This window comes from Diorhabda carinulata, chromosome X (assembly GCF_026250575.1).
Source record: "Diorhabda carinulata isolate Delta chromosome X, icDioCari1.1, whole genome shotgun sequence".
NCBI lineage: Eukaryota > Metazoa > Arthropoda > Insecta > Coleoptera > Chrysomelidae > Diorhabda > Diorhabda carinulata.
Genome location: NC_079472.1, coordinates 12901094 through 12912898, shown reverse-complemented (window position 1 = coordinate 12912898; position 11805 = coordinate 12901094). Strand labels below are relative to the sequence as shown.

The 11805-nt window shown below is 31.9% G+C and overlaps 1 protein-coding gene across 6 annotated transcripts in view; it reads left to right on the top strand.

Moving 5' to 3' along the window:
• The first annotated feature begins 675 nt into the window (after nt 1–675).
• Nucleotides 676–11805, top strand: part of LOC130902785 (mitogen-activated protein kinase-binding protein 1) — a 77152-nt gene continuing 66022 nt past the window's right edge. For 3 of the 6 annotated variants that reach the window (XM_057815088.1, XM_057815086.1, XM_057815084.1), the window contains exons 1-2: nt 685–804; nt 9871–10123. In XM_057815088.1, the coding sequence (XP_057671071.1) occupies nt 10043–10123 (81 nt within the window). In that variant the 5' untranslated portion in view covers nt 685–804; nt 9871–10042. Of the gene's footprint in view, nt 805–9870; nt 10124–11805 lie in introns of those variants that run through there. The other 3 variants (XM_057815085.1, XM_057815078.1, XM_057815081.1) reach the window with 2 other exon arrangements.

The window sequence follows — 11805 nt, the reverse complement described above, 5'->3', positions numbered from 1 at the left end:
AAATATTCCCTAATTATTAAGACTTCGAATTTTTTATCAATCAATATATTATGAATTTACGAAAGCCGGTCCTGTTTGATTCTTATATCGTTAGCTTCTAATCGCGTTCGACTAACGCCGATATTGTCGCGTCTGGCAACAGTAATTTCAACTATAAGCATTTTGAAACATAAAAAAGAAAACAGTCTTTAGAAAAAGTTATCTACCTGCTCAATATAAATTTTGACTTACCTGTTTGTATTTATTAAAAAATACCATTGAGAAATTGAACTCTTATTGTTTTCATTGTATTTCTGCCGCCTATTGTTACATTTTGAACAATGTTGTCATATCGTTAAAAATCAATCGGGTTTGAAGAATTGACTCCATAAGAGCTTTTTCTTAAAATGTATAACAACAAATTATTAAGTATTAGAAGAAAATTATCAAATTTTCCAATATTTCTATATATTAACTACAATTAGTATTTTTTGAAATCATACATTGATACAGCGTTTTATTACTTTGTCAAATCAAATACATTATAATGTTATGTAAGCGTATTTATAATTTAAATTTAATATCAACATTAATTTGATATAAGAAAAATAATTATAAATCACCTTTATTTTCGTCTTATAATTTATAAAATTAGATTAATCCCAGTTTATTAAGTCTGACAACGCCGCGTTAAATAGACAGATCAGTTAAATATCCAATATGGCGATATCTCTGTTTTTGTGTTGTGTAGTGTTGATGTGATTGTAGTAGTTTAATAAGACTTTTTGAGGGTTTAACCACAGATAAAATATAAACCATCAAATGGTAAGTGTAAATAAAGATAATTTTCTTTTTTTTAATTCACAAATTTTACCTACACGCCAATCCAATTAGTGAGGTTAAACATTGAAAAATCAATGTTATTAGGTTAGGATACAAATGATTTATCACTTTATTGTTTGTTACTGTTTTAAATTTTATAACTGTTGATGATGAATAATACATTATCACGTTTTTTTGTTCAAATAGAATACAAAAAGGTTTTAATTTGAATAATAAAAAAGTAATTATAACAGGAGGAAATGAAAGATTTTTTTTTGAATAGATCAACATATGAAAATAAAACATTTGTTTACCTTTTGTAATACAAAAATCAATAAATTACTTAATTAAAGGGCTCTAACCCTTCGAGCCCTACCTTTAACTTGCATGTTAATATGTGTTTTAATCTAGGGGAGACTTTATGTTCTAAGTAAACTATAAAAACTTATTTTCTTATCATATATACGATATATGTTTTTCAAAATATTCATTTTTTTGCCTGTCATGCTGTATATTGATATGTTTCGTTATTATTTACTATCAGAAATAATTTGTATAAAGCAAGTTTTTGTATAATCCAAAATGATGATACAAAATTTTTATATTTTGTTTAAATTATGATGTCAAATAAAAGCAATTTATTGTAAATTAAGTACGAGATATAAGTAAATTGCAAAGAAGATACATGTAACTTATTGATAAAAAATATACAGGGTTTATTGAAATTATGTAATACTACATACATACAAATCTCAACATGTTATAACATACAGGATGATTTATTTAAAAAGCAAAATTTATTGTATTTGTTAATGAGGAATCTATAGTAAAACAGGTTTATCAATAAATCATACCACTTGATACCAATAATCATATTTTCTAGGAATCTCTTTGTATAATTTATGTTCCTTTGTGAGTTATTTATGCATTAATATGGTAATAAAGACGGAAATGACCTTCAGAAAAGACAACAGAGAAATCTGTGTCTATTTCTTGAGAACAATACGTAAACTAGACAACCATTGTGTCAGGCAGTCTAACGTTAGATTTATTTCTATTATACAGGGTAATGCATTTCGAATACTAAATGTTTGAACTGTATATTATTAGTACTACACTGTAGGATCTATACTAAGAGAGGAATATATTTCTCAACACGACTTTAAGTGATAACTACCATTTCGTGACGGATATTTTCTTTTATTCGTGCCAGGGAAGGCGCTGTATTAGCTTAAACTTTGGCCTAACCCCACAGGAAAAAGTCCATAAGTGTTAAATCGAGATTTATGTCACCTCTTCTGGAGATCAATTTGTCAGAAAAATATCACGATTTCGTTGCAGAGATCTATTGGACGTGTGTGAAGTTACTTCTTCATGTTGGAACGATTTTCTTTGGTTTTGCAGTTCATACATCTGGCACAAAACTTTCTGAATTCACTGTAACTGTGCGTTCCCTTTCAAAAAAGTGCTCACATCGCAACCCATACGGTCATTTCAGGCGAATGCAAGGTTTTCTGCTGTTTTAGATTGGTTACACTCCAGTAGCGGCCATTTTTCTTGGTGACGTCTACATTAAGATGAAAATGAGCCTCGAAATCAAGATGTTGGTAAACGTTGGAACGCGTTAAATCGATTGGTTTACGCAGTCCAACCTCTCACCAACATACTGAGGCTTAAATATTTGCACGAAGTGGATTTTGTAGCCCCAAATCGCTACATAGCCACTAAATTCCCAAGAGCCAATTTTTCATCGTATTAATGACTTCTTAATCTATTTTCCAATTACTTTGATGTGTGTCCTATATAAATAGCATCACAATTACAACGAAAAATTTCATATACGACGATTTGACCATGAAAATGTAGGCATCTTTTCAATATTGATGCTCCCATAGTATAGCAATAATTTTTTTGATATGGGGTGAGCAAATATATTCGAATTATTCATAATGGATTCTGTTTTAACTATTAAAATAATGTTTTTGTTATTATATGGTTAGTTATTGTTGTTTTTTATCGTATTGATGACTTCTCAATCTATTTTCCAACGATTGTGATGTTTGTCTTATTTAAAAAGTATCATTATTTAATATGGATACTTCCATTGGAGAGGAATTAATTGTGTTCACGAAGTTTGTAGCTAGTAGATGAAAAAATATTAGAAATTCAATTTTTTCGCTTAAACAATTCGGGCAAGGCCTACACTGACTCGATTCAATGCAGAATTTTCGTGGATTAATTCGAGGCGTTATTATTATAGTCCAACCCAGTTGAAAAGGTTTGCTAACCATAATTAGCTACTTACATAAATCATATCTAGCGAATAACCTATGTGGAATGAAAAGGGCTAGGCAGAGGCAAGTAGTCAAGGCCAAGATATGAAATTTCTACAAAAAATTTAGTTCTATATTTGGATATAAACGGCTTTCTCGATTTTTTGCATTAATTTACTAGTTATAGAATCATTTGCTACCGCATTTCTAAGTTCGTACCAAATATAGAAACATGCCAACTTTTTCTGATTGTTTATACATGGTGTCAATTTGAAAACGTCTACAGGGTGTTTGAGAAAAGTTTTACCTCGAGTATTTTTATATGAAATTACATTTTTATAAAAAGCTGACGAATATGCAGACATTCCCAAAGGGGGAATTTTGAAAATTTCATTTATCAATTGAGATTTAAATTTATATAAAGAAAACTGTTTTCGTTATTAAGTAAATACAGACAAAAATTGAGATTCAATTGAACATATTTTTCACGTGGAAAAATAACGAAAAAAAAACCGATGAAAAGTTACAAAAATATTAATTCTCCATCCCGTGGAATGATTTGTTTTCTTTTTGTACAAATATCGTTTTTTCGGAACAGTGTTTTGGGTTTCCGAAGGCGTAAACTTGCGCGTAATTTAAAAATTTCACTGACTTAGAAAAAAAATTATATTGAATTTGAACATACTCGTTCTCTTATAGGAATTCACTTTTTGTTGCATGTCGTTAATCTCATTAATCACGTAACTCAGTTCAAAGTTGTTACAAAAATTAATAATCTCACGATTAGGTCATTATGTATTGATAAAATTAACTGCTACAAGGAGACGATAAGAATATATTTATTTTTTTTTATCTAATTCGTCGTCAACGTATCACCATAAAAATATACAAGGTCATGACGAAAAACGTCATCGTAATACGTTACATTCAATACTTATAGGATACGAGGGTTGTACTGAAGTTTTTAGATATGGCGAATATGTCAAATCTGACATTGACATTAACTCGATTCGGCTGTTGGTGATAAAGCAACATCTCGAGTGACGTGTCGTGGTTTTCCGAATTGTATCGTGGTCGCACATAAATTGATCTTAAAGGATAATATTTTGAAAACCAACAAATCCGCATACAATTAAAAATATTTGTTTTTATTTGTCTTCATGGAAACTTAAGTAGAAACCCTCGTATTCTATGTTTTTTTTTTGGTTATTCCGTATCTGTTTTACACGCCCTTCTAAACTCATTTATCTAATTCAGTTTTATAATTTGATTGGTGTTGAAACCGTGATACCATCTGCCCTTTCAGACTGTTAACAACAGGAACCAGATCAAACCAATTAATTGAACTTAATGTGTGATTTATGTCTGTGGATATAGGGTGGGTTCATCGAACGTCACAAAAATCGCAAAAAATGCGTCTACAGTTTAATTTTATATGTAAAAAAGTAAATAAAAACTTTCTTACAACCAAAATTGGATATAACTTAGTCCTTTTGGAATGTTAGAAAATAAGAAAGCAAAATCATTTCGACGCTTGGTACGGGGATTTTGGAACCTTTAAGGTTTAATTAGGGTTCCTTTCATCCATATTATTTGTAATGGCTGAATCTGCGACGTTATGGAATGAATAGTATTGAAAAACCTTCTTCTGGAAATAATTTTGTTCTTCTAAAATTTTTCCGTTGATTTTAATTTAAAATAAAATTCGAAAGAAATTAATTTAATAAGATTTAAATTGCAAAATTGATGAGGTCGTTATATTTATATGTAAATGGGGCGATTCCAAATGACTTTTTAACGATTTTCCTGAATATTTTTGAAGAAAAATGGTAACTTTTACCCCATATGACACAAACAGCTGTTTTATGCCGCAGGTGACATATGACAGCTTTGAACATTTTTGCTTAAGAACCGGCTTAATTTTAATTCTTATATAAACGAAATATTCTATTTTTTTCTTTGTTATTCTATAATAATATTTTGAATCTATTTAACTCGATTTTACAAATTTCATTTGCAAAAAAAGCACCACGTTTCTCTTGCTATTCAACTTTAGACTGCAAGAAAACGACGTCTCTGTTGTTACATCACCTTTACAAAAGACGACGTCTCTATTGCTGTTTAACCTTTAAACTCCAAGAAGACGACGACTCTTTTATTATTGTACTTTGGAATTCAAGAAGACGACGTATCTCTTGCTACGCAACTTCGTACTCCAAGAAAACGTCGTCTCTGTTGTTACTTCACCTTTAAACACCAAGAACACGACGTCTTTGTTACTACGCAACTTCGTACTCCAGGAAAACGTCGTCTCTCTTGCTATTTAACCTTGAGGCTCCTAAAAGACGACGTCAATATTGCTGTTTAACATTTAAACTCCAAGAAGACGACGTCTCTTTTAGTTTTCAACGTTGGACTCCAAGAAGACGACGTATATTGCTATTCAACTTTGGAATCCAAGAAAACGTCGTCTCTATTGCTGTTTAACCTTTAAACTCAAAGAAGACGACGTTCCTTTTATTATTCAACGTTGGACTTCAAGAAGACGACGTATATGGCTATTCAACTTTGCAATTCAAGAAGATGACGTCTCTCTTGCTACGCAACTTCGTTCTCCAAGAAAACGTCGTCTCTATTTAACCTTGAGACTCCTAAAAGACGATGTGTCTATTGCTGTTTAACCTTTAAACTCCAAGAAGACGAGGTCTCCGTCGCTACTCAAATTGGACTCCAAAAAAACGACGTTTCTCTTTTTATTCAACCTTTAGACTTCAAGAAGTGGACGTCTCTTTGCTATGCAACTCCAATAAGACGTTCTTTCTTTTGCTACTCCTAGAAAAAGACGTTTCTCTTGCCTTTTAACCTTCAGAATCCAATAAGACGACGTCTCAGTTCTTTCTCAACTTAGGATACCAAGAAGGCGACATATCCATTGGTAAGAACGTGCGTTAATTTCGAGATATTGTGTATAATACAAAACGGAATTTTATCTAATCATACTGTACAGTACAACGAACTTAAAAATGTTGATAAACTCAACTGCTACAAAATAATTTCTCCCAGATTACGTAATATGTTTATTACCTACATGACGCGGTGGTTTCGGATGCCCATTGTCTGTCTAAATACAATTATATAGTGCAATTACTTGGATAAAAGTGTCCCGTTAAGGTTAGTCGTCGTTAATGCCGTCGGTATTCTTTTTTATTTTCGTTCCTTTCACATTCGCTGAGATGCTTTTTATTTAACCAGCTATTTAAGTGACATTTAAAGTTATTTCAACTATCGATACTGTCTCGATATCTGGCTGCAGTTTATAAATAAAATGTGTAAACATGGGCGTACACTTTTCGATTGTATTTTCAAAATTATTAATAATTTATTTACTTTATGGTTATATCCTGTATCGGGCGCCTGATTCTCTGTATCTCAGAAACTATCCATCGTATATATATATATATACCGAAAGTGATGAACTTGGTTACCGAAATGCGTTTAATTTAGTGTTCAGTATAATTTCTTTCTAGAATTTTCGACTTAATAACTGAAAGCAATAACAATACGATTACATTTACATTTATTTCAATATGGAGTCCTTCAATGGACTCGCCCTGACATAAAATGCACTTCTATTTGTAAATGAATTCCATATGCACATCTCCCAAGTATTTGCATTTCGGAAACAAGGAGGTAAATCGGGTGAATCAGGCGGATGGTCTATCACGGTGATAGATTCGTGCGAAAAACTTACGCTCAACGAGCGACGTGTAAGTGGGCGCATTGTTCTGAGACGTCTCAAAACTTCATCGTAATAATTCACGCTTACGATTGAGGGGAACAAATTCCCCGTAAAAGTGTCCTTAGAATCAAAGAAAACAATCAACATTGATTGCAGCCTTTTTTAATCTCGGTTTTCCCGCTAGTTTGTATTCTTGCTTTGAGATTTTAGTTCCACATTGCATTTGTAAAACCAGGACTCGTCTCCATTGATGGCTAGATGGAGAAAGTCCCCTCTTCGGTACGATTTTCGCACAAAATTTGTTGATTTCTAGTTTTTGCGTCGGAATTTCGTTAACAATTGTTTTTGGGATTGACAGCTCGTCAGCTATCGCTCTGACTGTCAATCTACGTTTTTTAAGAACACAAGCCCGAATTCGTTTTTTTTTTCATCAGAACTCTTTGTCCATACGCTTCCCTCAAAGAATCGTCTCCGTAAATGTGTTTAAAACACTCTAAGATATCATTCTTGCCCAGCTTTGCATGGAACTTGTAAATGATACGCTGTTTCTCAATGAGAGCTCCGTGCCGACGGTAGGCGTAAAGGGACATCTTTCAACAAGCAGCTTCTCACTCCAACTTACACGCGGAGCGCTCTGAATCGCACCGAGCGTTGATGGGATTGGATATAGCAGCAGTACAACCTAGCGGCGCCTGCAACCGATAAAATAAAGTTATTATTCAACTTCTATACGTATTTTCCGGACAAACCTCGTATATCGGTGTCTGTAAGTCTCTGTTGCAGGCCTGTGGACTTCCGTACGTGTCTGTGGTCACTTATTGATATCTGTTTAATGTCTGTCAGTATCTATGTTGACTTGTGAATGTCTGTTGCAGCCTGCGGATTTTTGTAGATATCTGTTGATGTCTGTCAATATCTGTTGATGTCTTCGTTGACTTTGTGAATCTCTGTTTCAGTCTACGGATTTTTGTAGATATCTGTTGATGTCTGTCAATATCTGTTGATATCTTTGTTGACTTTGTGAATATCTGTTTCAGTCTGCGGATTTATGTAGATATCTGTTGATATCTTCGTTGACTTTGTGAATATCTGTTTCAGTCTGCGGATTTATGTAGGTATCTGTTGTGGTCTGTCAATATATGTTGACGTCTGTCAGTATCTGTTGTCTATATTGACTTTGTGATATCGAAATTATGTGTTTTTATTCGCCAAAACGAATTTTTTAGCCTTAATCTCGCCTTGTCCTAGTAATGATGTTATACTTGTACGATTTGTTTTTGAAATACAGCGCGCTATCGAAACATCCCGTACATCTAATAATTAGAGCAAGGTTTGAATTATTACCATGATGGGTCGATTACGTGATATGTTAGGGCATATAATCTTCGAATCAGCACCAAATTGAGCATAAAATTACTGTTAATGAACAGTTTAACTGAAAATTAAAATAAAATTCGTTCCAACGAGAACAAAAAAAAAAATCAGAACAATGTGATTGAATCGGTGACAGCGTAGCGTGAAAATATTTCGATTCTCGATGCTGTTCGTGATCTCCTCTTCGATATTCTTCAGTGAGTATTTAGATTGAATACGCGGCATCTACGAGATTGTTCTAAATCATTCGTCTTTGTTTATTTATAATGAAAATTCAATTTTTAATTAACAACAGATGCGTGTGTGTCTCTAGTGAATAGAAGTGAATTTCTAAGCTCTACAATCGAAAGAAAAATATATACAGTATGTATAAAATGTAAAGTACTTTGCTGATATTTCGATTTCGTTGGTTTTAAAATTTTTTAGGGGGATTAGTGTGAAGTTAAATTGCAACCCTTGTCTCTCAACCGACATCTTTAAAACAGCTGTATTATAGCGTTATACAGCCAGACAAAAAATTAGAATACATGAATATCAGGTTTTTTTTATTTATTTAAGTACTTTTTAATCACAAAGCGCTGGGGTTAATTTGCAAACACTCGCGTAATTTATTTTATGTAACTCAACTGCTGCTATAACTCGCTATTTATTACACTATATCACTTTCTAGAATATTCGATTTCCTGGAAACCTTGAAAATTAAAAATAAAAAATAGTCACAGATAAACAATATAAATAGGTAGATTCTCCAGGAAGGAAAAGTTATAGTGTATATTTTTGTTAATTACTTTGTTGTTATTAATTTTATCGTTAAAATCTATAGAAATACTTGTAGAGAATTTAATTTACAACAAAAAATGTCTGCACAAATTCGTTCTTCGACCAATAGATCGTGGAATAGAGCATAAATACAATTCCACCCCTTTTTTCAATATGGCGATCGAGGGATAAGGGTTTTGGTACTACTATGAGGTCATAAAGTTACTTCGAAAGTCATTTTCTATGGAAATATGAGTACTATAAGAGATAAGATCAATTTTTGTCAATTTTTAATAAAATTGGTCTCTGTATGTTTCTAATAATTTACCGCCATCTTCCGGCAGTGGATATTTATTAAACATTATGCCTCTAATATAGTAGATTTCGTTTATGAGGCTGCATTTCCGAAAGGAAACTGTTAACCTGATGTACCTGATAAGGACAATGAGACAAAATTATTAAATCACTATTTTGTTATCGAATTTTGATAGGTGCGTCAATTTTTATATTCATATCACCGTTTTAAAGTGGGTAAAATCAACAGATTTCGTTACGTCCTGGTTATCCTAACAAGAAGACTAATTCGAATTTTTAAAATTAGTATTTCGACATCAATAAGTCTACAAAAATTTTTGATTTTTATGTGGGTAGAAATCGAGTTACCAAATTTTGTAATATCCTGCTTGGCCTGACAAGAATATTGGCGCGAATTTGTTAAATTAGTATATTGACGTTTATTCTTGATAACCGTGCAAAATTTTATATTTTTCTAAGCGTTAAAAATTGTTAAAAATCGAGTAGACAGATTTCTTGACATCCTGTTCATCCTGGCAAGAATTTTAGCACGAATTTATTAAATTAGTATATCGTTATCGGTTTTTGATATATGTGCCACTTTTATAACTTCTATAATTTTTGTTTCAGATATAATAAAAACGAAAACTAAAAACAATGAAAGTGCCAATCGCGTCGCTGAAAACGTTGTAGTGATAATAGCAATATTTTCCGTTACTAAAATGTAAAGAAAAAAAAAGGCCGTGACTTTTCGTGTAAATTCGTGGTATCGAAATTTCTAAACTACTTCGGAAAGTGAATTATGGATAAATTCGATGGCGGTAAAGTCATTAGAGCAAGAAAATTGAAAAGAGGAAAGATAGAAGAAAGAATAACTGATAGGGTGAGTACGTTTTTCACTTACAAATGATTTTATTTTTTACTTAAATATTTAATTCGCATAATTTACGTGATTCAAGTACTTTGATACTCAATTTTACATAGGACAAACATCTTATAATTGAGAAATAAGATCAAGGAATCATCAAAACGAAAAAATTAATAAAACACGCGATATAACGTTACTACTTACTTAAAAAATTCAGTGTTGCCATTTCGAACTCTTCAATTTACACAGATTGACCTTCATTTACAACAATCAATTTCTGTTGAGACTGTTTTACTCCAACTAATAATTTCTAGCAATATTCTTTTCTAATTTAACAGAGATTAATTGTGATATTTACGTAATTTGAAAAATTCGACGTAAATTTACTGTCGACTCAGAACTGCCGCAGTTTACATAGGACAATCATCTCAATATTAAGAAAACAGATTAAGAAATCATAAATACGAAAAAAATGGATAGAACACGCGATTCAACTGAAAACGGTAGTTACTACTCAAAAAATTCAGTGTTTCCGTTTCTAATTCTTCAATATATACAGATTGATCTTCGTATTCAGCAATCTATTTCTGATTGACTATTAACTTTGAAAAAATATGAAGTAAATACATTATTTCGACCCGGCGCTGCCGCAGTTTACATAGGACAAACATCTCAATAGTAAGAAAATAGATCAAGGAATCATGAATACGAGAAAATGGTTAAAACACGCGATGCTGCTGACATCGGAGGTTACTACTGACTCCAAAAATGCAGTGTTGCCATTTCTAACTCTTCAATATATACAGATTGATCTTCGTATACGGTAATTCATTTCTGGTAAATTGTTTTATTTACCTAAATTATTAATTTCGCACGATCTTATATATTTACGTAGTTTAAACTAAATTTATTTTTCGAACCCGGCGCTGCCGCTTAAATAAAATATCAGGATATAAACGTCCAACGTTTAACTTCTGGGAAATTTATGTGACCGTAAAAAATGTATGATGCGTTTTTGCAATTTCTAGCCGTCATTTTGAAACATGAATTTATTCTAAAAAAACTTCGAAACTTAGATAGAGAAAAATTGCTAGAGAAACATTAATAAAAAATTAATGTTTTCAATTTTTATTTGGATTTCAATATAAATCTGATTAGTGATACTAGATTATACAAGGTGTCTCAAAAGATAATACCTTTTTTAACATCGAGTACGTAGATGAGATTCATGACGAATTCAGTATCTTGAATGTTGATGATACAAATTTGTTTTGGCTTAAAAATGAGTCAGGAACGGAACAAAAAGATCAGTCTTTAGTTGAAACAAGAATTATTTGTACCTATTGTCATAAGCTTGCTTAAAATCTATAAATATAACATGTAGGCCTAGATTTCACTCATAGCTTTTACTCATTATCGTCTTAAGGGTAAGGATCTGATCAATTATTCCTCCATTTTACTTTAAACCTCCTTGATATTTTTCCACTATCATTTCTTGGTACTCGTTCACACATTTAACTTTATTTCCATCCTTGAATGTTATTCCATCTCCAGGGCCTCTAAAAATTTCTTTTGGATCTGCTGGATCCCCGTTTTATTTAAAATTTTCTATCTGTTTCAAGATTTCTTTATCTTTTGGTTCCTCCACGATATTTTCTATTTCTCCCTTCCATATTCTTTCTAGAGCATTCAACAAT